Source organism: Struthio camelus, chromosome 27 (assembly GCF_040807025.1).
Source record: "Struthio camelus isolate bStrCam1 chromosome 27, bStrCam1.hap1, whole genome shotgun sequence".
Taxonomy (NCBI): Eukaryota; Metazoa; Chordata; class Aves; order Struthioniformes; family Struthionidae; genus Struthio; species Struthio camelus.
In genome coordinates, this window is record NC_090968.1 from 67,278 (window position 1) to 93,699 (window position 26,422).

Consider the following 26,422-nt stretch of genomic DNA (forward strand, 5'->3'; position numbering starts at 1 on the left):
GGAATAGGGCCTTCTAGCGGGACATTTCCGGCTGTAAGGGTGAGGCGGGGGCAAGGCCTGGACTCCTGGCAGGGACAGATACACTGTTTCTATCACTGTGTCAGAGCGGGCTTCTCTGTAATAAATGGGGATTTCCTCAGTGCAGTGCTTGAAGGTTGGGCTCTTCTTCCAAAGGTGGAGTCAACAATGCGCTCAAGGGCTTTCAGCCTGAAGGGGCCTGTTGCTTTTTGGGGGTTCTCCATGGGCTCGAGGCGATGAGCCCATGGGATGATGTGTTAGGGAAGGAGGGCTGGATTCAGCTCTCGCTTGTGGGTAGCCAGTGCTCCTGGAGGTGGTGAATGGTCAAGTGGTATCTCCCAAACGACAGGGCTGGAGACTGATTCCCATCCTTCTCCAAGGGAGTATGGAGCCACCAGGAGAGCACAGGGCATCTCCAAGGGCACCACGTGCCCTCGGGGTGGGCAGTGAATGGAGCTTCACAAAATCAGGTGGAGTCATCCAAAGGTAAAGGCCTAAACCAATGAATGTGCAGGCCAGTGAGAGCCCTACAGTCCCACGAGAGGCAGTGGGGACCCCGGAGGCCCAGGGAAAGGAGCCTGGAGAGCGGTTCACGTCACCTTCAATGAAAAGCCATGGGCTTGATCTAGGGCCACACCTGAACACAGCCTGAGCTGTTTGAAGTGCCCTGCGATTGCTCAGAGCATCGTCCATGGCCACCTACCCTTTGGTAGGGGGTTGTCTGTCCCGCGGGGTCTGCTTCCCACCCTGACCACCACGGCCAGGGCGGAGTCACCCTGTGGCCCCAGGGCACCACGGTCCGCTCCCACTGCAGAGCAGCACCCCCAGCTCGGGTCGCTACACAGGGGAAGGCTCCAGGAATGGCCGGGCAGGCCAGCGCCGATGCACTCACCTGGGGAAAGGCTCTTTGGGCAGCAGGAACGTCCCTGGAGAGCAGCAAAGCAACAACCGTGTGCTTGCAAGGAGGAATAAGCGAGCGAGAAGTCTGTTTCTCTGTGTGTCAGCTAAGGGCAGGCTGGTGTGTCCTGGGGGCAGCAGGAGCTGCCTGAGGAGCCGCAGGGCAGGGACTCTGGCGCTGTCCTGGAGGGAGGCGCTGGCACGAGGGAGCTGCAGGCCGTCTGGGGGCAGGGAATCTCCTTGACACAAGAACAAGGGGCACAGAGTGTCACTGTCCTCTGCTTCCTTGTGCCACTGGGGCCAGGGACAGTTTGGAAGCTGACGAGGCAGCTGACACCCTGCCCCTACCCACCCCTTCCCCCGTGCTGCTGTGCTTTCAAGGGGGCTTGGGCTGTGGTGTGAGTGCTACTGTGCCGCAGAAACACGGGCCTCGACCCCTCGCTGCAGCCCCCACTGCCCTCCTGCCCCTGCCCTGCCGCCCTGCCGTCCTCCCCACGCTGCCCTGCCTCCTGACTCCTCTCCCCACACCGCAGGGCCCGGCAGTGCAGCAGGCGCAGGCACAGCCCCGCAGCTGCTGCCTGGTCCCCGGCCCTCCCCGCCTCCCTCCACACCAGGGCTCCAGCCCCAGCCAGGCAGCAGGTCCGGCCTCTCCCCCCAGCTCCTGGCCTGGCTCCTCCCGCACTCCCACCCCCTGGCAGGGAGCTGGAGCTGCCCTGGTCCCGGGCAACTGGCCAGCACCAGGGCTGGCATAGGGCCCGGGTGGACAGGCAGTGCGGGGGGGCAGTGGGGCAGGGCGAGCAGCCTCCCTCAGGGCCCCACGGCTGGGCCAGGAGGGATGAGGCCATGCGGCCAGCTGGGCTCCAGCTGCTGCTTTGATGTCAGCTCCATGGAGGGACCGTTGGGGTTTGCTCCCTTTGCAGGGGAATGGCTGGAGGCGGAGACCTTGCCGGGGCCTGGCCCAGACCGGGGCAGTGCGCTACTGATCAAATTGAAGGACGCAGCCCCCTTTTCCTCCACCAAAATGATCCACAGACTATTAGGGCACGTGCGTTTAATCCACAGTACTCCTTATGGGACCGAAGGCAAAAGAAATGTGCTGTCCGTTCTTCTAGGTGAAAAAACGACGTTGGTTTGTGTCGCCATCTTTGCCCTTCTAGCTTCCAGGACTGTTAAAACAGCAGTGAATTTTGTGGTGGGAACAAAATTGAGAAAGGGTTTGTTGAAACGGCTTAAGAGAAAACCTGAAACAATTTCTGATTTTGTTACCTATAGGCCACAAAGATTATGTTACTCTTTTGCTATTCCCGAGGGGAAGGCATTTACCGCCACAGCTGAAAAGTGAGCTTAGGTTGTCCCAGTTGGGTCAGTCATTTTTCTCAACTGCTATTGTTTCTCTGTCTCTACTGCTGGGAGGCAACTCTCTGGACCGACTGAACTCAGTTATGCCTCTAGGATCTTTGGCTTGAGCCGGCATGAGGTGCTGCCATGCTGTGGTGGCAGAAAGAAATGCTAGAGAGGCTGTGGAGTCTCCCTCACTGGAGGTATTCAAAACCCAACAGGGCCCGGCCCTGAGCAACCTGCTCTAGCTGACCCTGACCATCTCCAGAGGTCCCTTCCACCCTCCGCCATTCCGTGGTTCCGTGACCCTGCAGTTGTTGATATTCAACTCTCAGAACAAGCCTGAGTTCTACCGGACGGAGGTGACGCCGCACTGCAAGCTCAAAAGCTTCCTGGTCTTGGGAGGTGCACAGACAGTGTATTCAGAGTGAGCAAGCAGGTAGATCTTCCTTTAAAAAGCAGAACCACTCAGAATTCACTGAGCTCAAGGGGAGGTCCTTGCCACCTCCCTCTGGTCTGCAGGAAACACATCTGGCTGCCCTTAGACAGTTCTCGGCCGTCCTGGATATCCCACCTCAGCTATTCATGCCTCAGCTAGGCATTACCTCCCCCCACTCCCCAGGAGCCCTCTCCTCCAGGCTTCTCCTCCTTCTTCCTAAGTGCTGGCTAATTCCACAGATTCATGCCTTGCTTCTGCCTCCCTTTATGGTACCTACGATGACTTCTCTGAAGTTCTGGGGCTGCCTTTATACAGTCGCAGTTACCAAGCCACGTGCAGGATTTTCCCCTAACTGCAGCCTGTTCCCTTTACAGCCACATACAGTCGTGTGCTCTACAGGCCCTCAAGCTGACAGCGCGCCAGAGAGAGCGCACCTGAACCCTTGGAGGAGGTGAGGCACGTTTGGCTCCCCCACCCGCACGGCCCCCAGCAGAGGAGCCCATGGAGGTAGGTGCCACCCACCCTCGCCCCTCACCCCACGAGCGGCAACACAGGCAGAGGGAAGGGGCTTGCTCTTCTTGCGCTGAGAGGGGCCATCGCACTGCCGCCAACGCCAAAAGGTTCGTCACCTCTCCACCAATCCTTTGAAAAGGGTGAGGGTCAGAGCTGCCAGGGGCAGGGCAGGGCTTGTGGACTTCTGCTGCAATTTGGCTGGGCGGCAGGGCACATACTCCTGCTGGGCTCACTTGGCTGACAGGCATGCTGTGCATCTGTGGCCAGTGCCGTGTGTGTAGCAAGAGGCTGCAGGGGTCTCCAGGAGTGCTGAGAGACCTCGTTGCCTCTTCCTCGGAGTGCACTTGCAGCTGTGGTGAGCTGCACTTGGAACTATGCTGCAGGCTGGGCTGTGCAAGGAAGCAGAGGTGGTCAGTGGGGTTTTGGGAAGTGCTGAGTCCCAAGCAGCAAGGGCATGCTTTTGAAGAGGGCAAGGAGAAAGGGCAGGGTGCCCAAGAATGGCAAGGATGCCCACGTTCCCCGGGGGCAGCATGTTGGTTCCTGAGCTTTCTGGCAGCTCCCAGTTCGTAAAGGAAGAGTTGCTCTGAGAACTGTCTGAATGCATGCTCCCCCAGCCTCCTGTGCTCTGCTGATGCGGCTGGTACTGGTGCAAAGAGGGACCTCTTCCTTTCCGGAGGAAGGAGGGAGGCAGATGTCGGCAATTCCTAGGCAGTTCCTGAGCCGGGACATTTTTCAATGTCTTTCCTTCCTCTCTTGCTGAGTTAGGAGGAGACTGACCCATGACACCTCCCTGTCATGGGAGGGCACCGAGGCCTTCCTGGGTGATAGGCACCAGTGCCTGTGTTCTTTCTTCTCATCCTGAAAGAAGCCTCGTGTGGGTTTCTGTGCCAATGGCTCTTCTGCACCGCTGCCTGCACCATAGTCCGCCCTCCACACTGCCCTCCGCAGTCTTCCCAGGAAGGGCAATGATCTCGGCCTCTCTTTCTGCAGCGGAGTGCAGCATCAGCAGCTGAGGCACCTGCAACGGATGGCAGCTCCTTACCCTCAGCTCCCCCCAGCCCTCTGCAGCAGACAACACCAAGACCTGCAGCTCCAGACGCTACGTGTCCCATCTGCCTGGACACCTTGGACAACGTGGCCTACATAAAACCTTGCTTCCATAAGTTTTGCTTTAGTTGTGTGTTCCGGTGGTCGAAAACAAAGGCCGAATGCCCGCTGTGCAAGCAGGCTTTCCGATCAATTCTGCACACAGTGGTGGCAGAAGATGACTACCAGGAGCATGTCATCAGGCCCCCCGAAGATGGTTCTGTTGCCAGCCATCAGCAACGGAGAGCTCCTCACCGCCCTGCCATCCGGAGGCGCCGTCACCCTGCAGCTCACCCGCAGCAGCCTTCCCCTTCTCCTCAGATGCGACCCTCTCCGCAGAACAGCAGCAGGCTGGAGGGGACCCGGAGGCACACCAGGCAGAGGCAGAGAGAGGGAGGGCTGCTGGAGCCACGCCAGAGGCTGTCCCCACAGAGGCAGGCCAGGGCTGACAGGAGACCTCAGGGGCATGCGGCAGCGACGGAGGAGGAGATGCTGAACTTCCGCCGCTCTCTGTACCGCACAGGGATGCGCGTGCAAAGGGCTCCCGATGGCGGCCACCCCCAGGACATCTCGGCAGACTTCTTCTGCCGCAGCCCGGCCAGCATTCAGAGACTGCTGCCCTGGCTGCAGCGGGAACTGAGAGTCCTCTTTGGAGTCCACCAGACATTGCTAACTGTCACGGAGCTCATTGTCCTGACAAACCTGAGGAGGTACGACCTGGACAGTCAGGCCTTTGCTGAGGACTTAGAGCTGCTTCTGCTGAGTCGCACCGAGCAGTTCCTCCACGAGCTCATCAGCTTTGCCCGCTGCTCGTGCAGCATGGAGACCTACGACCAGCAGGCCATGTATGGCTACCGTGCTCCCAGCCGGCACGAAGGAAGCCCCTCAGCCTCATTGAGCCTGGCAGCTGCTGCAGGGACGGCCCGGACTCCTGTGCCAGCCCAGAGCCCATCCCGAGCTAGTAGCCCTGGGCTCACGGAGCTTCCTGGCCCCTCGTACGCCATCCCCCACGAGCTTGCCGCAGCCACACAGTCTGCCCAGCAGCCGCGGCGAAGCTCTGATGATGGGGCAGCTCGAGCAGGAGGAGAAGCCTGGAGAGAGTTGCTGGCTCCTGCCGACCCCCAGGACAGTGACTCCTCGTCAGACAGTTGTGTCCTTGTAGGGTCCTGGAAGCCCTGGGCAGAGGGAAGCCCTGAATGCATTGTGCTCTCCTCAGACTCAGAGCACTCAGCCGCGGCAGAGGAAAAGGAAGCTGGGCAGAATGAGCAGCCGCTCCATGGGTCCAGCCGGAGCTGCAGCAAAGCCAGCGGGAGCTGCTTGCCCAGCTCCGCCATGCCGAAGGAAACTGGCTGGAGCTGCCGCGGCTGCTGCCCCACTGCCCCCAGGGAGGAGACAGAGCCCCGGCAGGGGCAGGTGGAGGATGTGGCTGGTTGCTCTGTGCAGGGCTGCAGCCAGATCCCCTTTGCTCCTGGCAGCGGCAGGCAATGCTCACCCGGGAGTCCCCGGCTGCCCAGAAAGAGGAGGGCAGGCAGCCCCGAGGCCTGTACCCAGCCCAGCAAGAGGCAGGCATGGCCTCAGCGTTAGGAAGGAGAGAGGAAGATGGCCAGGAAGCAGAGACGAGAGCAGCCAGAGAAGCCTGTGGCAATGGCGGCTAGGTAAGAAGACCGAAAGAAGTGGAAAACGGGCTGGACTGCTGCCCTCCAAGGGTTGTCTTCAGCGGTACAAGGTCTGGCAGTCAGCTGACTGTGAGTAGTGGCCTCCTTGGGAGAAGGTAGCAATGCTAGGGCAAAGACTGGTTCAGGTGTTCTTAATGAGGCGATGGAGGGCTCTCGGGGCAAGCTTGGAGTAGGAGTTGGACTAGACGCTGGCAGATGCAGGGCCCACACGGATGAGGAAGTCTGTCAGTCCCCCCAGCAGTTATTCTAGGAGATGGCTGTCTGAAAGCACCTTTGGCAGGACACTGCGGGGCCAGGTTTGTATAAAGACCAGTGCAATCCAGCTGGTTGCCGTGACAAATGCTGAGGAGAGTGAAGGGGTCCCTCGTGACTCACTTGCCTTCTGTCACCCTCTGCTCTCCCTTGGCAGGCAAGGAAGTGGTGGGTTTTCCGCACAGACCTGAGGTGCACCGAGCCCCTCTCCTTGTGTGTGTGTGGGCCTCCCACCAAAATGCCTGAGCTCCCCTGCAGCTGTTCCCCAAATGGCCCTGTCTGGGCTGGAGAACGGGGAGGCATAAAACTCCCCAGCATACACTTCTGGGGAGGAACCCTCTCAGCTTCCCCTCTGCTGGAAAAGTGGCTTGCCTCCGTGTTTCTGCTCCTTTCGCTCTCACCCCACCTGCTCTAGGGGCTTTTAATCTCCTTGCGTGCCTTACTTCTTCCCCTTTGCGTTGCTGGCGTGCAGTGCTAACCACGGTGTTGGAGCGGGTGCCACCTTCCAGGTAAGAAGCTGGCCCTGGGGTTTTTCACCAGTGCTGCTGCTGGCTAAGGAGCTCGTCACCTGAACGCACTTAAGGCACCTGGGATGTGAGCTGCTGGAGAGCTGCCAGAGCTCAGGATGCAAGAAGACTGGCTTGAATTGTCTAGCTCTCCTCAGCTTGGAGGCAGAGCTAGCCCTGCCAGGACATGGCTTCCAGGCTGACAACCCTGCTTTGAAGCTTCTTTGAAGCAGGAGCAAAATCATTTCTGGGAGGTGTGTCACATTCCGCATGTCCGATGGCTGCTGAGGACCGGGCTGCAGCAGTGGTGAGCGTAGCTGTGGCTGTGGGGGTTGGCAGGGCTGAGCAATGCAGCCTCTGGCCTCTCTCCCCAGGCCCCCTGCAATGAGGTGAGGAACTGCTCACTGAGGTGAGCCCATCTCCATGCTTGTGCCTCAGGGGGCATGTTATTCCCAGCTCACAGAGGCCTTCAGCTTTCCCACATGTTAACTTAGGAGTTAACATCTCTGCCTGAAAGCAAACCCTGGGACTGCAACCTTGGCTAGGTTTTGGTAGGAACAACGGGAACTCCCAGCTCGATACAAAGGGAGGCACTCCCAGCGCAGCACCCTAAGCCCAGGCTGACGGAGGCAGGCTCTCTTGTGCTCCTGCTTTCTGAGCCAGGGACTCTGGGGTCCTTGGCTGCACAAAGGCACAGCTCCAGCTGAAGTGGTGCCGGTTAGACTCGCCAACCCAGCAGCCACTGTGTGCTCCGGCTTCCCTAAAACACAGGCGGCATCTCCCCTTCCTCCTCTCGCAGCTCTTCCAGAGAACACTTGTGCGCAACTAGCTTTCAGGACTGGTCTCTGATGTCCTATGGCTCCCTGTCAGCGTGAGTCAGAGAGGATTTGGGGCAAACTCCCGTCCTCAGGCTTTTCCCTTAGCCAGCACCAGGCAACACCATGCCGAGATGAGATTTCCCTCACTTGTCTATCGAGATATATTTCTCTGGAGTCACGAGAGTGATAACAGGAGTGCAGTGAGAAATTAAATAATAACACAAGCTTGTTCTTCCAGGAAAAAAGTATTGCCTACTCACCCGCAGGATTCCGCAGAGGCGCCAAAACCTCGTCCAGCTGAGATGCTGGGGAAGCTTCACCTACAGGCACACCTGCAATCAGAGAGGAGATTTGCTTCCCTTCTATACCATGACATACGTCTTTTGAGCCAGCATCGGGATTACAGAGGGGGAAAAGAAACGCTTAAAAAGAGACAAAGCTTGTCCTTGCCAGCAAAAAAAGTCTGACTCCTTACCAGTGGCGTCCTGCAGAGGCTCCCTTACCTCTCCCAGCTGAGCAGCTGGGTACGCAGTGTCCACGGGCACATCGGTAAGCAGACACGGAGCAGCAGAACTGCGCTGGGCCGACAGTGAACACCCAGGGACTGGCTGAGGCCCAGAGGGGAGACATGACCGTCCCCACACTTGCCTGCCTGCAGTGCGCTGGAGCTGGGAGAGAACCCAGGAGTTTGGACTCCCAGTCAGCCCTTCCCCTGCTCTACGCCAATGACCCCTGCCCTTCCGCTTCCCACACGTTCCGAGTCCCAGAGCACCTCGCCAGAGCAGGAGAGACTTCCAGTCTCTACCATTTCTCACTGCTGAGGACTTGCCTTTGCAATCTTGAGATCACGCCTAATTCAAGAAACTTTATTTTGAAGTGCCAAAATTCCTTCTGGAAACAACCACACAAAGCTCTGGAGCCCTCAGGACACATCAGCACATTAGCCCCACTGAGCTTCCTTTCTTTTGCTTGAACCAAAAGAACTAACTGCAGCGGCAGGTTATTCTTTCTTAGGCAAAGCTGCAGCACAAGCACCTCACCCGTGTTTCTCCCAGTGCCTTATAGGCAGCAGAGGGATGCTGAAGCAGGAGAATAAGGAGCTGGAGAATAAGTTCCATGTTTGCAGAGTGCTCTCCAGTGGCTCTCCCTCTCCCTGCCACGGGGCTCCTCAGCCCTTCTCTTCACCAGGGAAGCTCAGCTCAGGGGCTGTGTGGTGTCTCGTAAATGCTCGCCCATCTCTCACAGACTTTTCAGCACTCTTGCCGGCAACAAGGGACTCACTAGAACAGCAGAGGCGGCGCATCCACAGCAACAGCTCTACACCTCCCCCCTTCCCCACTCTTGGCACTGAATCGGGAAAGCATCCGAGTTCCTCTGCTCAACAGAGGCAAGGGCAGCCCCCCTCGCAACCTGGCCAAATGGTCCTTCCCAGAGACACGGCTGGCCGCAGGGGCACCTCCCTCCCAGGGCTCCCCTCCACCTCCACGGCACGATGGAGAACACAGCCTGCAAACGGATCCCACCGCTCCTGCCAAGGCTCTTTTGAGAATGTAGGGTAGTTACAGTGATAGGATGCTGTTAGGATAGCTAGCGTAGAGTTGGTTATCATAGTCTTAGCGTGTAGTTACTTACAGTATTCTTAGAGCAGTTGGAGTATCCTTAGGTCATTGTAATTTCTCTAAGGGTAGGAGACAGCTAGTCTGCCTGGCTATACTTAGGGCAGTTATTATAGTTATCATATAGTTACCATTAGCATTATTACTTATAGTTAGAGTTAGTTAGAGTTACTGTTCGTAGTTATCCTTAGGCCATAGTAATTCTTGCTGGAGGGTAGTTAATGTTAGAGGAGAGTATTAGGATGGTTTCAGATAGCTAGCCTGGCAGGAGGCTAGCTCCCCCACTCCCCACCAGCTGGGGCACAGCAAGCTCATGGGCTTGCACTTTAGGTGCAGTAGCTAACTCCTAAGAGAGGAACTGTCTGCACAGGCAGGACAAGAAGAAAAAAGCTTAATCCCTACGTTGCAGCCGATAGAGGAAAATCGGAGTGCTGGCTGCTTTTTGGAAGAAGGCGTCAGAAACATAATTAACACGAGAGTTCCTCAGCAGGAGGTGATCACAGTGTTACCCTCACAGGGCATGTCTCCCCACAGCTGCTGCGGCGTTGTTTCCCACACCATCTTCCTGCAGAAGGAAGACCCTTGACTCGCACCCGAAAAACATGCCACTGAAAAGGAATCCTAGGAGAAAGCAGCAGAAATACGCTTAAGCATCCCAGCTGCCAAGTCTTTCAGGTGACAAAGTTCATCTGAGGAACACCCCATACCTGCCACTTTGGGGGCAGCATGGTTTTGCCCACCCCCCTCCTGAATGGGGGCAAGACAGGACAACCCAGCAAAACCACATCGCCTTCACTAACAACAGCTTGCAAGCCCCTGAGGAAAAGCTGCCCCTCAAAACAACTCCTGTTTTAACAGGTCACAGGGTTAAACACCTTCCTCCCCTAAAGACATTACAAAGCCATTGGCTGCCGTCCCTTGCCCAAGAGGAACTGCACAGCTTCTGCTGGCAAGCAGGTATCAGAAATCCAGGCAGACAACACAGCTCTGCCCTGTGAGCTTCCAGCCCTGATCCCACCCACCAAACATGGGGGAGCTACAAACCCCCCCGGGCCCTGCCCCGGACACTTCACAGCTACAGAACTGCCCCACTTCTCTCATTTCGGCAAGGCATCTGTTACTGTTCAGGAGTTCCTCTCACCCGTGTGAAATGACACGGGTTTGTCTCTGGAGACACAATCTGCCTACTTGCCCAGAAAAAACCCACAGCCGCTTCCATTCAGTCACTGTGGAATTTCCAAATGAATGCAAAACAGAGGGAGAACTTTCCTCTCTCTCGGTTTCCCAGCCCACTTGCCCTCTCAGCTGGTACATCAAGAACAGGACGAGATGCCTGTGGGCTTTCTCTAAGAGCTTAGGCTCAGTAGTACAGATTAAGGCCTCATGAGGAGGAGGTCCAGTTCCCTTTTCCGGGCGGAACAACCCACTCCGGAACAGAGATGTCTTTGTAACGCCTCCTTTGTAGCGCCGCCTTCTGATGTCTTTGCGCCTTCCCTTCTTCCGGCAGAGAGTGGCTGCTTAAAACAAAACCAAAGCAAAAAAGCACCCCACTCATTCATCTCCCTGTTTTGGGCCAAAAGAGCTGCAGAAGGATCAAAGGACACCGAATGGCTGCGCAATAAAGCATCAGAGGATATTCACTGCAGGGGAAGTAAAGCATCTAGGGGGCCAAAACACCCAAACCTTAACTTTACATGCACAAATGACAGGCTGTGACCTAGTGGTTATTGGCCAGGGAGACCCAGCCAGTCAAGCAGAGCGCTCCATGAAAGCACGTGCTCCTTGCTTTGCCGAGGTCAAAAGGAGGAAAGCAAATGCAAGAAGAAAAGGGACAGAGAATCAGGCAAGGAACCGCATTAGGCCCTTCCACAGATTCACGGTGTGCCTGAGTGGGTGCCCCTCTGCAAGCACACATACAGGAAAGGCCCTTGGGCTACTGCCTCTGGCAGGGGAAGCTCCCAGGCCACAGCCTGCTGGAAGAATGCTCGGAGGAAAAAAAAAGAAAACATCAGTATATAGTGCCCTCTTCTGATCCTCCTTCCTAGACAGCTGCTGTTCAACACTGCCCAAGAGAGTACCAGTGTGAACCAACAGCTCGTTTGACCCAGTGGACCCCGCTGCTCCTGCTCTGGAAAGCTGTTGGTGTAATCGTCTTCCCCACCTCGGCATCAATGGCAAAGACATCTAAGGAAGCCAGGTTAGCTAGAGATTTGTGTTACGCCAGCTAACACATGCAGAAATGCTTGCTAACGCTGCAGAGCTGCAATAATTTGGAAGCTCTAACAGTGGGAGGTGCCAGGAGGAGAGTTACAAAGCTCTTGGAAGAACGCAATGCCCTCCGTGGACAGCACGCTTCCGCTTCAGCTGTCAGGCTGCTACTAGGAAGCCCCTCCCCGACAGTCTGCCCTCAGGTCAAAAGCCTAGCTTTACTGATTGCTCTCTAAAGGCAGTTCCTTTGTGCCAGGGGCCACCACGTACTTCACAGCAAAGCTTTGGCTCTGAATATACTGGGGAGTTGGCACAACCCAGGCATCCAAGACCCTGCAAGGAGGGCTCATGCTACGGCCTGACATAGGCTGGGAGCAGCACCATGAGGCTAAAGGGAGAGCAACCCATACGCCCCATCCTCAAGGACAAAAAGGATGAGGTCTGCTATCCTTGCAGGTTTTTAAGGAACTGCTTGTTAACACCACATAAGACCCAAGTGCTTTGGAATTAAGTAAATCCTTGCTCAGGAACCAAAACAACCAATAGGCATGGCAGGGATTGAACTGCCAAGCCGGAAGGTCCAAATACATCGGCTCACTCAAGCAGCCTTGGAAGCGGATGCAGCAGCAGCCGCACTGCTGAGGCTCTTGTGCATCCCGGTGCAATTCAGGGCATGCCCGCATCGTGACGGAGGAAGGATGAGCACTCTCACTGTCGGTTAGGTAACTGCCTTGCTCATAAGCATGTGAATTAATGAATCATCGAGTTAACAAATCAGTGAACTAGCTAATTAAGTAACTACAGAATTAATGACTTAGGCTAGTCTGCACAGAAAGGATTCACTCTTTCTTTGCTTTTGGGGTTTTTTTTTTCTTTTTTACCTAATAAGCTCATAAGACTAAAGTTGGTTTCACAAAGTACGCTGTCCTGTAAATTTGAGAGATCACAACGTGACACACAGATCCGCCTTTTCCTGGGAGAGACCTACAACCAACACTCAGGGTAGCCCATGCTCATTGTGCTTTAAAGGCACCCAAGCCAGTATGGTGATAAGAGACTCTGTACCTGACCAGATCATTTCGCAGTGGGCCCCAAGCATCACCACATTGATGTCTGCACTGACAGATGGGAAAGTGTTCGGAGAAAAACCACGAGTCAGCTTTCAAGCACCATTAGATGTATGGGGCTCTCAGGTTATGAGGGACAACGCAGACAGATTCCTCATACGCACTGGCTGAGTAGGAAGCGTCAACTCGGACAAAGAGGCCTTCTGACTATCATGTGAAAGTTGACGAGGACTGGAGCACGGCATCTGCTGGGGCTTTAACTGCAAGACTCCACACTGGACCAAGTTAGTCATTTTGCAAGAAGGGATGCTGCTCCTGCCTCACAAGCAGAGCTTGTCATTTTGTACCACCCAACAGCCTTTCCTCAGATTCCAGGATCTACCCCAAAATAATTACAAAACTCATAGCTTTGCATAACAATGGCACAGACATGTGAAAAAAGTACTTGTCAACTACCACGTAAATAACAAACAGTGAAAAGAGGAAAAAAACCCAGCTCATGGGGACAATAGCAAATGTGTGCACATGACATTCTGACAAACTGCTGGCTAGAGAAGAAAATTGTTTGCCAGCAATCCAATTACACCTGACCTCCCTGCAGGGGACGATTCAGGACACCTGCAACAGTTCCATGCCTTCAGCTTTCTAGAGAAGCTCCAGAGAAGACACGAACCTGATCTAAACAAGGGAACTTGGCTTGTCCCGAAAAGGTGCAATTTGCTTACTTGCTTTGGAAGCTCTGCCATCATAAACAAACAAACAAAATACCATACACACCCCCCCCAAACAGTTACAAAGGGATTATTTAAGAGTCTTGCCTAAAGTCTGCATTAATTTAAGACCAGGGCACCCAAAGGTGCACACAGAATTTGTCACTCACCATTACTGCAAACAGCCAGAGACACTACAAAGGTCAGCCCGAGGAGAAGAGGGTTAAGTAACAATACCCACTCTTGACCAGAGAGACTGTTGTTCTGTCCTTCTTTACCAAACACTTGGTGCGTTAGAAGCCGTTTGATCACACAGGGCAAGACCCATTTTCTCCTCGTGATTCAGAAGGGAACAGGGGAGTCTTGGCTTTCCTAAAGCAGCCATAGCCAGGAAACACTGATGCACAGAAGGCAGAAGCAAGGAAACGTGAACCCCTGCTTAGCTAGCTCCGTCTCCAGCAGCAATGCACACCTCGAGCAGAGGGTTTTGCTCTGTCTTTACCATTTGGGTTTAAGCAAGGGCCTGGGCGAAAGGAATTAAGGACATTTGTGTCGAGGAACATTGGAAACAAAGGGAAGAAAATGGGCCCTAACCTGTAAAGGGTTTGAAAAAGTTCTTGATGCAAAGGAGAGCAACGGGCTTGAGCTGGCTTCAACCCACGTATTCCTTCCTGGCGACTGGGGAGGCCCAGCGTTGTGACAGTGAGCCCATGATAGTAATGGGTAAAGGGGATCACATTGGTGTTGTGATGGAACTGTATAATGCAACTGCTAGAGTTTGTGAAGTGTACACTTGCATTGTGGTTTCAGACTGTTGCTGTATCGCTCTGCTAAATCAGACATCCCATGTAGCATCAAATACCTCGAAAGGAAACTGTTATGGGGATGGGAGCTCTCACAGCTCCAGGCCTTTCTGCCCCTGTCGCGCTACAACACTGGCTGAAAGCACCACTCCGTTTCCCCCGGAGGGTGGCAAACAGCTCCCGCGCCCAGCTCAGGTTTCGGGGGCCAGTTCCCTTCCAGCGACTCCCACAGGGGAGCCCAGCAGAGCGGGGCCCAGTGGCAGCAGCCTTTCCTGGCGGAGGCTCCGCTGGAGGACAACTCCCACTGCCCCGGGGCCGGCCTCACGCTGCTGGGGTGAGGGCAGGAGCCGGAGCCGCCCGCGAGGCCGCGTGTGGAGAGAGCAGAGAGCTCGGAGCTGTGACGTGCGGGTCTGCGGGGGACCGGCCTCGGGCGGCGGTGGGGAGGGCAGTGGCACCTGGCGCTGCAGGGCCCCGGGCCTGGGCTGCTGAAGAGAAGGAAGGGGAGGCCCAGGTAATGAGAAGCTCCTGTGTGTCTTCGGCCTTGCGGCTGAGGAAGTAAAAGGGGGTGATTGTGGTGGTGCTGATGAGGGGCCTGGAGGACATCCCCTGTCTGGAGATGGTCAGCAAGAGCATGCTGGTGCTGGCCAAAGTGGTGCATGAGCTGAAGGGCAAGGACCTGGGCTCCGCTTTCAGGGACACTGCCAAGTGCAAAGACCATGGCGGGGCACGGTGGCCCTCACGAGTCCACAACGTCTGCTCGATTCACACGCCATCTCCAGGCTCGGACGCCTTTGCCTGCTCAACACCCTGGGACAAGACAACCCCGGGCCTTGGAAAGTACACCAAGTACACCAAAGGAAGGAAACCCTGAACCCCCTCCCCCCCCCAACAACCACCTCAAATCACCCCCTGCCCACAAAGGCCACCATGTGAAAAGACTCTGGGGCTCCAAGGGCCTCTCTCTGCGTGCGCACAAAGCACACTCGACCACACCAAAGTGGTCTCCGAGGACGTCTTATTCAGCGGGCACCCAGCAGGCTCCACGAGGCCGAGACCTACGGAGACGTGGGGCTGGGCGACGGCTGTCAGGAAGGCAGCAGCCCCTCACTCCACAGGCTCAGGGTCTCTCCCAGCACGTACACCAGGTGAGCATAGCTCTGCTTGGGTAGCAGCCACAGCAGCAGCCGGTAGAGGAACTCCTGGTCATACTGGGAAGCGTAGAGCACCACGGCGCCCAGCACGAAGCCGACGACCAGCTCCAGGCAGATGAAGAGCGTGCAGAGTCTCCTGGGGCACAGCGCAGGCATGGGAGAGGGCGCAGGGCAGGTGCATCCCAACCCTCTCCTGCCCTGCACCCACCGCTGGGCCACGCGGGCCCCTTCAGCCAGCCCCACCGTCTGCGCCCCCACCCCCCAACACGCACTGCTCGTCGCTCCCTGGTGGAGGGTTGCAGAAGAGCCGCCAGGAGCCCAGAAAGAAGAAAGCTTGGCGCAAGGAATGCGCTGCCGGGGCGTGATTCCCAGCTGCAAAGCCCACAGCCAGTGAGCAGGACCCGCCAGGCCGCAGCCCGCTCGCTGCACAGCAGCCCACACGTGAGCCGCAGGGCATCAGGGACCCCAGGGGCAACTCACTGCAGCCACGTAGCCATGCCGCATCTCTTTGCCAGCTCCTGCCTCTCCTGCAGGCCAACACAGAGCGGGGACACTTGTGGGACCCACACGGGGCTGCATGGCGCCCCTCTCCCCAGCAAGACCCTGCCAGCTCCTGCAGGCTTTGGCGCTGCCTCTCCCCCTTACCAGCTTCGCTTCCAGCAGCTCCGGCAGCACAGACCCCTCCACCTCGGGCTCCTGCTCCATCTGCTGCTTGCTGCAGGCAACAGAGCTTGCTTGGGCGAGCGCTGACCTCCACGGCCGCTGGGGCTGCCCGTCGCAACATACTGCTGCCCCACAGCAGCCATCGGGGTCTCCTGTCCCGCCACATGCTGCACAGAGCCCCTGCATCCCCTCCCCGAGGCCGGCACTGGCGTCCTCTGGCCCTCCAGCTGCAGCACAGAGCTGCTGCATGCGCCTGTGGGGAGAGGTGTCCCCGGTGCCCACTCACTAGGCATTTTCCAGCTCCAGCTCCTCCACTTCCTCTCGAAGTGGCCTCAGTTCAGCCCGCAGCACCTGGCAGACAGAAGGGGCCCGGTCCACGTGCCTGCTGCAGCCTCCTCCAAAGCCCCCGGCCAGTGGGCGCCCACCACCCTCTGCCCTCGCCCCTTTGGCACTACCTTTGCCCGCTTCTCCTGCTCACGCAGCTGCTGCTTCAGCTGGGCCGAGCGCTGCTGCTCCTGCAACTCACAGGGCACACAATGCAATGCCACCAGTGGAGCTGGCAGCTGGGCAGCCCCCTCCGCCTCCAGCCCCAGGGCTCGGCCCCCTCGCAACTGCCCCGCCCCAGGGCCCCGGGAGGGCTGGCCACAGACAAGGCCAGCCAAAGGGGAGTCACGGCCCCTGGGGCTAGTGCCCTCCCCAGGCCCACTGCTGGCCAAGGCTGAGGGGTGCACCGATGCCAGCACTGGCACCCCACCAGCACTGGCACCCCACTGCTGCCAGCGCAGCTCTCCCTCTCCCCTGTACCTCGTCGAGCTCCTGCAGCCTCATGCGCCTCTCCTCCTTGGCTGCCTGCAAGCGCTCCTGCGGCAGAGGAGAGGAAGAGGAGCACTCAGCAGGGCACGGGCTCTCTCCTGTGAGATCTGCTCCTGGCAGCGGGTCCCAGGCCCTCCGCCCTCCCGGCTGCCCTCGGCCCCCAGCTCCCACTCTGCCACTGTCCCTCGCACGCGCCTCCCCTCTGTACCCAGCTCTGCAGGCACCAGCGGGCAGCCAGAGGCCCCTGGCTCCGCTCACCTCCAGCTGGGGCAGCAGCTCCTCCATCACCTGCAGCTCCTGCTGGCTGCTGCAGCACCGCTGCCTGAGGGCACAGTTCTCCCGCGCCAGCTCCTGGGCAGCAGCCTGCAGCTCCTGCTTCTCCTCCTGCTGCATGGGGAAGGGGGCAGAGCAGGGCTTCAGAGCCAAGCAGAGGGGGCACAGAGCAGGCCTTCAGCAGGGGCACCACCAGCCCCACGCACCAAGGCCACTCCACGCCTACCAGGCACCGCAGCAGCTCCTTGCAATGGCCCCTCTCCTCCTTGCTTTCATTCAGCTGCTCCAGCAGCCTGCTGTGCTCGGCCAGCAGCCCTTCCAGCTCCTCCGCCCCTCTCCTGCGCCTCTGCTGCCTGCAGCAACGGGGTGCCATCACACCACACGCACCGGCACAGGCCCTCCCACCTGCCTGCCCTTCCTCCGCCAACCTCCGCACACCTCCCCAGCCCCCTGCATTCCCGCGCCCAGCCACGTCGCGATCACCCCACCTGGCCACCTGCTTGGTCAGGCGGGCGTTTGTGCCCTGCAGCGCCTCATATTCCTTCTCCAGCGCCTCCAGGAGATTCAGCAGCTCCTGCTTCTGCGCCTGTACCCGCTGCAGGGCCAGCTTCACATCCGCCACCTCCATGGCTTGGGCTGTGCGCTGGGAGGCAGCACGGTGTGAGGGGGCTACAGCCCGTGTGCTCGGGCACACAGGGACGCTCACGTGGTCACTACCCTTCCCGGCATATACACACATAAACACTCGCGCACACTTACAGACCCATATTGCGTGTGCTCCAAACGATGTCCTCGTGCACAGCTGGAAGCAGCCACCCTGCTCCCCCACAGTCCACGTGTGCCAGGCACACATGTACAGCCCTGGCCCACGGGCAGGCACACTCGGGCTGTGGCGCTGGCAGTTCCCCGAGTCCCACCGCCCCCACCGCCCGGCCCGACCCGGTCCAGCCCGTGCTGGACGTCCCCCACGCAGCTCACCTCCACTCTGCAAGCACGCCCCGTGGGAGCCCAGCCGCCTCTGCCAGGCAGGGCACGAGGAGGCACAGGCAGCGGTGCCTCTGGCGAGCAGTACCAAGGTCTGCTGCCAGCCCCAGAGCACGAGCCCAGCACCAGCCCCAAAAGCCTTGCTCGACCCCCCGCGCCTCACACCCGAGCTTGGCACGAGTCTGACCACCAGGCAGCTGGGCGAGACTCTGCAGCCGCCCGAGGCAATGCAGCAGCGCTGCGCTGTCACAAGAGGTTGGGGCCGTCACAAAGGGCCGTCACAAAGGGCCCCCGAGAGCGCTGGCCAGGGGTGGCCAGTGCCCCCCGGCAGGCACCCGCCTCTTGTGCTCCCCCAGCCTCCTCCCCGGGCACGGAGGCCTAAAGCCCAGGGCTGGAGATGGGAGGAGAAAGCCCTGGGGAAGCCCTTCATCCCCACAGCCTCTGCTGCAAGATGCCAGCTGGCCTGGCCCAAAAGGGCTCTGCGCTAGAGCCCAACCACTGGGGACCCTGTGGCAGCAGGGGCAGACAGGCAGACGCCTTTCCCAATGCATGGCAGACTCATTTCCCGCCATGGGGATGGTGGCCTTGCTTGGCCCACAGCTCCCAAGCCGTTCCTCTGAAACAGAGGCCAGCCTCCAGTCCCCTTTGCACGGAGAGCAAGCCAGCTTTCTGTGCAACAGTTGTGGCCAGTCACTCCCTGTGTCCTCTGAGCCGGCCTGCCTTGTTGGGGTCTAGCGGTCAGTGGCACAGGGCGCCGGCAGGAGCCAGCAGGGCAGCAGGGACAGGCGTCGCACCTGGAGCCCACACGTTGCCCAGAGCACAGCCCGGTAGGGGCATGCTTAGACTCATGTCATGGCTCTTCACTAATGGGCGGGTATCAGATCTACTGGCAGAATGATGAACACTAACAGAAGCGCAGATCTACTAGCAGAATTGCTAACAAGGCCATCTCAAATACAAGGAGATCCCATAGGGGCCCCTGCACTGTGTGCTTCCCAGGGAGATAGCTTGGAGTGGGCCATAGCTGATGCATCGCATGGCGGGTATGCTGCCTATCTCTCACATCTTGCATGCAGATCAGAGACACTGCAGGTTCAGTTCTCGGACGTGCTCCCCAACCAACAGCATACCGAGAAAGAGCACGCCAACACCCACTCCCCCTATCAGCTAGCTGAGAGAGAGGAGCTTCCCGCTGATGCCAGCTACCCACAGCTATTGTCTCGCGGGAAGCTCAGGGGCTGTGCTCCAGCGGGCAGACCCCTCACGCGCTATAATCACCCTTTTCGCAGTGTTGTCCTGGAGCGATCAGTCCAGCCTTGCCGATCCGCTGCGCTTTGGGCCTGGGAATCTGCGGGGGACAGATCACTAAGCCTCAGGGAGACAAGCTGTGCCTGTGCTGTTTGGCAGCCACCCTTAGTTTTCATGCTTAACGCCCGAGCTCTCCTTCCTCCTAGCCGTAAGCTTATTGAAGCCAGCCTGGACACCAGTTTGTCCACAGCACAGGCTCAGGTGACAGGTATTTTTTTGCAGTAAGCGGTCATTCCTGCGAGAGCCTACTGTGACTGACCAACAACGCCTACAATGGGAGAAGGCTCAGAGGGCAAGGTGCCCCATGAATCGCAAGGACAGTGTAGGATGCAGCTCACTAACCGCAGCTGTTGCACACAGACCTGACCAGCGTTGTGACGCTGAGCGTGTCTGAGACTGGAAATGGCAACCACATTGGTATTGTGATTGGTATTGTGCTTGAACTGTCTAGCTAGATGTTGTTCAGTGTATACACTTGTACTGTGATACACTTGAATTGTGCTCTCAGGGCATTGCTGAATCATTGTGCTAAATCAACACCCCCTGTAACATCAGATTCCCTCAAAAGAAACTTTTGAGGCCTGTGAGGGTGACGGAGCACTGGCAGAGGTTGCCCGGAGAGCTTGTGGAGTCTCCTTCGCTGGAGATTTTCAAAACCGGCCTGGACGCGGTCCTGGGCAACATGCTCTAGAGGACCCGGCTTGAGCAGGGGGGTTGGACTAGATGATCTCCAGAGGTCCCTTCCAGGCTTGGCCATTGCGTGCTTCTGTGTGATTCTGTGAACCTGACAGCCACTGCAGGCAAGGCTGACACTGATTATCACACGGCCAGCTGATGCTCTGGCAGGGTTTGGGTCTCATAGTTGCTCTATCAGAGCAAGCAGGCGCTTGCACGCGTCTTGGCCCACCGCTGTCCCTTCAGAAGTTCAAAGGTGTTGGTGTGTGCAGGGCGGATTCCCCTCCTCCCTCCCTCCCTCCCTCCACCTCCACTGATTACAGTGGGAGCTTAGACAAGGAGCTGGCATGCAGACAGCCATTTTGTGCTCACCAAAACTGGGGACAGGGGAATCCCCCCTCCTGAGAGTGTGTGGAGTGCACGGGATGGAACGGAATCCCGCTTCATGCCAGGGCCTTCTCAATGTATTGTTTACCTCCTCTAAATCAGTCCCTGAAGCATGAGGAAAGTAACTCCCTTCTTGGCCCTGTCTAGGAGTCCTGTCTTCTCATGAGATGGGAATAGGGCCTTCTAGCGGGACATTTCCGGCTGTAAGGGTGAGGCGGGGGCAAGGCCTGGACTCCTGGCAGGGACAGATACACTGTTTCTATCACTGTGTCAGAGCGGGCTTCTCTGTAATAAATGGGGATTTCCTCAGTGCAGTGCTTGAAGGTTGGGCTCTTCTTCCAAAGGTGGAGTCAACAATGCGCTCAAGGGCTTTCAGCCTGAAGGGGCCTGTTGCTTTTTGGGGGTTCTCCATGGGCTCGAGGCGATGAGCCCATGGGATGATGTGTTAGGGAAGGAGGGCTGGATTCAGCTCTCGCTTGTGGGTAGCCAGTGCTCCTGGAGGTGGTGAATGGTCAAGTGGTATCTCCCAAACGACAGGGCTGGAGACTGATTCCCATCCTTCTCCAAGGGAGTATGGAGCCACCAGGAGAGCACAGGGCATCTCCAAGGGCACCACGTGCCTCGGGGTGGGCAGTGAATGGAGCTTCACAAAATCAGGTGGAGTCATCCAAAGGTAAAGGCCTAAACCAATGAATGTGCAGGCCAGTGAGAGCCCTACAGTCCCACGAGAGGCAGTGGGGACCCCGGAGGCCCAGGGAAAGGAGCCTGGAGAGCGGTTCACGTCACCTTCAATGAAAAGCCATGGGCTTGATCTAGGGCCACACCTGAACACAGCCTGAGCTGTTTGAAGTGCCCTGCGATTGCTCAGAGCATCGTCCATGGCCACCTACCCTTTGGTAGGGGGTTGTCTGTCCCGCGGGGTCTGCTTCCCACCCTGACCACCACGGCCAGGGCGGAGTCACCCTGTGGCCCCAGGGCACCACGGTCCGCTCCCACTGCAGAGCAGCACCCCCAGCTCGGGTCGCTACACAGGGGAAGGCTCCAGGAATGGCCGGGCAGGCCAGCGCCGATGCACTCACCTGGGGAAAGGCTCTTTGGGCAGCAGGAACGTCCCTGGAGAGCAGCAAAGCAACAACCGTGTGCTTGCAAGGAGGAATAAGCGAGCGAGAAGTCTGTTTCTCTGTGTGTCAGCTAAGGGCAGGCTGGTGTGTCCTGGGGGCAGCAGGAGCTGCCTGAGGAGCCGCAGGGCAGGGACTCTGGCGCTGTCCTGGAGGGAGGCGCTGGCACGAGGGAGCTGCAGGCCGTCTGGGGGCAGGGAATCTCCTTGACACAAGAACAAGGGGCACAGAGTGTCACTGTCCTCTGCTTCCTTGTGTCCCTGGGGCCAGGGACAGTTTGGAAGCTGACGAGGCAGCTGACACCCTGCCCCTACCCACCCCTTCCCCCGTGCTGCTGTGCTTTCAAGGGGGCTTGGGCTGTGGTGTGAGTGCTACTGTGCCGCAGAAACACGGGCCTCGACCCCTCGCTGCAGCCCCCACTGCCCTCCTGCCCCTGCCCTGCCGCCCTGCCGTCCTCCCCACGCTGCCCTGCCTCCTGACTCCTCTCCCCACACCGCAGGGCCCGGCAGTGCAGCAGGCGCAGGCACAGCCCCGCAGCTGCTGCCTGGTCCCCGGCCCTCCCCGCCTCCCTCCACACCAGGGCTCCAGCCCCAGCCAGGCAGCAGGTCCGGCCTCTCCCCCCAGCTCCTGGCCTGGCTCCTCCCGCACTCCCACCCCCTGGCAGGGAGCTGGAGCTGCCCTGGTCCCGGGCAACTGGCCAGCACCAGGGCTGGCATAGGGCCCGGGTGGACAGGCAGTGCGGGGGGGCAGTGGGGCAGGGCGAGCAGCCTCCCTCAGGGCCCCACGGCTGGGCCAGGAGGGATGAGGCCATGCGGCCAGCTGGGCTCCAGCTGCTGCTTTGATGTCAGCTCCATGGAGGGACCGTTGGGGTTTGCTCCCTTTGCAGGGGAATGGCTGGAGGCGGAGACCTTGCCGGGGCCTGGTCCAGACCGGGGCAGTGCGCTACTGATCAAATTGAAGGACGCAGCCCCCTTTTCCTCCACCAAAATGATCCACAGACTATTAGGGCACGTGCGTTTAATCCACAGTACTCCTTATGGGACCGAAGGCAAAAGAAATGTGCTGTCCGTTCTTCTAGGTGAAAAAACGACGTTGGTTTGTGTCGCCATCTTTGCCCTTCTAGCTTCCAGGACTGTTAAAACAGCAGTGAATTTTGTGGTGGGAACAAAATTGAGAAAGGGTTTGTTGAAACGGCTTAAGAGAAAACCTGAAACAATTTCTGATTTTGTTACCTATAGGCCACAAAGATTATGTTACTCTTTTGCTATTCCCGAGGGGAAGGCATTTACAGCCACAGCTGAAAAGTGAGCTTAGGTTGTCCCAGTTGGGTCAGTCATTTTTCTCAACTGCTATTGTTTCTCTGTCTCTACTGCTGGGAGGCAACTCTCTGGACCGACTGAACTCAGTTATGCCTCTAGGATCTTTGGCTTGAGCCGGCATGAGGTGCTGCCATGCTGTGGTGGCAGAAAGAAATGCTAGAGAGGCTGTGGAGTCTCCCTCACTGGAGGTATTCAAAACCCAACAGGGCCCGGCCCTGAGCAACCTGCTCTAGCTGACCCTGACCATCTCCAGAGGTCCCTTCCACCCTCCGCCATTCCGTGGTTCCGTGACCCTGCAGTTGTTGATATTCAACTCTCAGAACAAGCCTGAGTTCTACCGGACGGAGGTGACGCCGCACTGCAAGCTCAAAAGCTTCCTGGTCTTGGGAGGTGCACAGACAGTGTATTCAGAGTGAGCAAGCAGGTAGATCTTCCTTTAAAAAGCAGAACCACTCAGAATTCACTGAGCTCAAGGGGAGGTCCTTGCCACCTCCCTCTGGTCTGCAGGAAACACATCTGGCTGCCCTTAGACAGTTCTCGGCCGTCCTGGATATCCCACCTCAGCTATTCATGCCTCAGCTAGGCATTACCTCCCCCCACTCCCCAGGAGCCCTCTCCTCCAGGCTTCTCCTCCTTCTTCCTAAGTGCTGGCTAATTCCACAGATTCATGCCTTGCTTCTGCCTCCCTTTATGGTACCTACGATGACTTCTCTGAAGTTCTGGGGCCGCCTTTATACAGTCGCAGTTACCAAGCCACGTGCAGGATTTTCCCCTAACTGCAGCCTGTTCCCTTTACAGCCACATACAGTCGTGTGCTCTACAGGCCCTCAAGCTGACAGCGCGCCAGAGAGAGCGCACCTGAACCCTTGGAGGAGGTGAGGCACGTTTGGCTCCCCCACCCGCACAGCCCCCAGCAGAGGAGCCCATGGAGGTAGGTGCCACCCACCCTCGCCCCTCACCCCACGAGCGGCAACACAGGCAGAGGGAAGGGGCTTGCTCTTCTTGCGCTGAGAGGGGCCATCGCACTGCCGCCAACGCCAAAAGGTTCGTCACCTCTCCACCAATCCTTTGAAAAGGGTGAGGGTCAGAGCTGCCAGGGGCAGGGCAGGGCTTGTGGACTTCTGCTGCAATTTGGCTGGGCGGCAGGGCACATACTCCTGCTGGGCTCACTTGGCTGACAGGCATGCTGTGCATCTGTGGCCAGTGCCGTGTGTGTAGCAAGAGGCTGCAGGGGTCTCCAGGAGTGCTGAGAGACCTCGTTGCCTCTTCCTCGGAGTGCACTTGCAGCTGTGGTGAGCTGCACTTGGAACTATGCTGCAGGCTGGGCTGTGCAAGGAAGCAGAGGTGGTCAGTGGGGTTTTGGGAAGTGCTGAGTCCCAAGCAGCAAGGGCATGCTTTTGAAGAGGGCAAGGAGAAAGGGCAGGGTGCCCAAGAATGGCAAGGATGCCCACGTTCCCCGGGGGCAGCATGTTGGTTCCTGAGCTTTCTGGCAGCTCCCAGTTCGTAAAGGAAGAGTTGCTCTGAGAACTGTCTGAATGCATGCTCCCCCAGCCTCCTGTGCTCTGCTGATGCGGCTGGTACTGGTGCAAAGAGGGACCTCTTCCTTTCCGGAGGAAGGAGGGAGGCAGATGTCGGCAATTCCTAGGCAGTTCCTGAGCCGGGACATTTTTCAATGTCTTTCCTTCCTCTCTTGCTGAGTTAGGAGGAGACTGACCCATGACACCTCCCTGTCATGGGAGGGCACCGAGGCCTTCCTGGGTGATAGGCACCAGTGCCTGTGTTCTTTCTTCTCATCCTGAAAGCAGCCTCGTGTGGGTTTCTGTGCCAATGGCTCTTCTGCACCGCTGCCTGCACCATAGTCCGCCCTCCACACTGCCCTCCGCAGTCTTCCCAGGAAGGGCAATGATCTCGGCCTCTCTTTCTGCAGCGGAGTGCAGCATCAGCAGCTGAGGCACCTGCAACGGATGGCAGCTCCTTACCCTCAGCTCCCCCCAGCCCTCTGCAGCAGACAACACCAAGACCTGCAGCTCCAGACGCTACGTGTCCCATCTGCCTGGACACCTTGGACAACGTGGCCTACATAAAACCTTGCTTCCATAAGTTTTGCTTTAGTTGTGTGTTCCGGTGGTCGAAAACAAAGGCCGAATGCCCGCTGTGCAAGCAGGCTTTCCGATCAATTCTGCACACAGTGGTGGCAGAAGATGACTACCAGGAGCATGTCATCAGGCCCCCCGAAGATGGTTCTGTTGCCAGCCATCAGCAACGGAGAGCTCCTCACCGCCCTGCCATCCGGAGGCGCCATCACCCTGCAGCTCACCCGCAGCAGCCTTCCCCTTCTCCTCAGATGCGACCCTCTCCGCAGAACAGCAGCAGGCTGGAGGGGACCCGGAGGCACACCAGGCAGAGGCAGAGAGAGGGAGGGCTGCTGGAGCCACGCCAGAGGCTGTCCCCACAGAGGCAGGCCAGGGCTGACAGGAGACCTCAGGGGCATGCGGCAGCGACGGAGGAGGAGACGCTGAACTTCCGCCGCTCTCTGTACCGCACAGGGATGCGCGTGCAAAGGGCTCCCGATGGCGGCCACCCCCAGGACATCTCGGCAGACTTCTTCTGCCGCAGCCCGGCCAGCATTCAGAGACTGCTGCCCTGGCTGCAGCGGGAACTGAGAGTCCTCTTTGGAGTCCACCAGACATTGCTAACTGTCACGGAGCTCATTGTCCTGACAAACCTGAGGAGGTACGACCTGGACAGTCAGGCCTTTGCTGAGGACTTAGAGCTGCTTCTGCTGAGTCGCACCGAGCAGTTCCTCCACGAGCTCATCAGCTTTGCCCGCTGCTCGTGCAGCATGGAGACCTACGACCAGCAGGCCATGTATGGCTACCGTGCTCCCAGCCGGCACGAAGGAAGCCCCTCAGCCTCATTGAGCCTGGCAGCTGCTGCAGGGACGGCCCGGACTCCTGTGCCAGCCCAGAGCCCATCCCGAGCTAGTAGCCCTGGGCTCACGGAGCTTCCTGGCCCCTCGTACGCCATCCCCCACGAGCTTGCCGCAGCCACACAGTCTGCCCAGCAGCCGCGGCGAAGCTCTGATGATGGGGCAGCTCGAGCAGGAGGAGAAGCCTGGAGAGAGTTGCTGGCTCCTGCCGACCCCCAGGACAGTGACTCCTCGTCAGACAGTTGTGTCCTTGTAGGGTCCTGGAAGCCCTGGGCAGAGGGAAGCCCTGAATGCATTGTGCTCTCCTCAGACTCAGAGCACTCAGCCGCGGCAGAGGAAAAGGAAGCTGGGCAGAATGAGCAGCCGCTCCATGGGTCCAGCCGGAGCTGCAGCAAAGCCAGCGGGAGCTGCTTGCCCAGCTCCGCCATGCCGAAGGAAACTGGCTGGAGCTGCCACGGCTGCTGCCCCACTGCCCCCAGGGAGGAGACAGAGCCCCGGCAGGGGCAGGTGGAGGATGTGGCTGGTTGCTCTGTGCAGGGCTGCAGCCAGATCCCCTTTGCTCCTGGCAGCGGCAGGCAATGCTCACCCAGGAGTCCCCGGCTGCCCAGAAAGAGGAGGGCAGGCAGCCCTGAGGCCTGTACCCAGCCCAGCAAGAGGCAGGCATGGCCTCAGCGTTAGGAAGGAGAGAGGAAGATGGCCAGGGAGCAGAGACGAGAGCAGCCAGAGAAGCCTGTGGCAATGGCGGCTAGGTAAGAAGACCGAAAGAAGTGGAAAACGGGCTGGACTGCTGCCCTCCAAGGGTTGTCTTCAGCGGTACAAGGTCTGGCAGTCAGCTGACTGTGAGTAGTGGCCTCC

The 26,422-nt window shown here is 58.3% G+C and overlaps 2 protein-coding genes across 2 annotated transcripts; both read left to right on the top strand.

The window, feature by feature from the left end:
- Positions 1 to 4,297: 4,297 nt before the first annotated feature.
- Positions 4,298 to 14,818, top strand: LOC138062407 (E3 ubiquitin-protein ligase Topors-like; the record flags this gene model as incomplete). Its single annotated transcript, XM_068920487.1, has 2 exons — positions 4,298 to 5,359; positions 14,564 to 14,818. Coding segments are annotated over 2 exons (1,317 nt in total), but the record flags the coding sequence as incomplete, so codon positions are not given.
- A 9,849-nt stretch (positions 14,819 to 24,667) lies between these two features.
- Positions 24,668 to 26,199, top strand: LOC138062408 (E3 ubiquitin-protein ligase Topors-like; the record flags this gene model as incomplete). Its single annotated transcript, XM_068920488.1, has 2 exons — positions 24,668 to 25,729; positions 26,137 to 26,199. Coding segments are annotated over 2 exons (1,125 nt in total), but the record flags the coding sequence as incomplete, so codon positions are not given.
- Between the last annotated feature and the right edge of the window lie 223 nt (positions 26,200 to 26,422).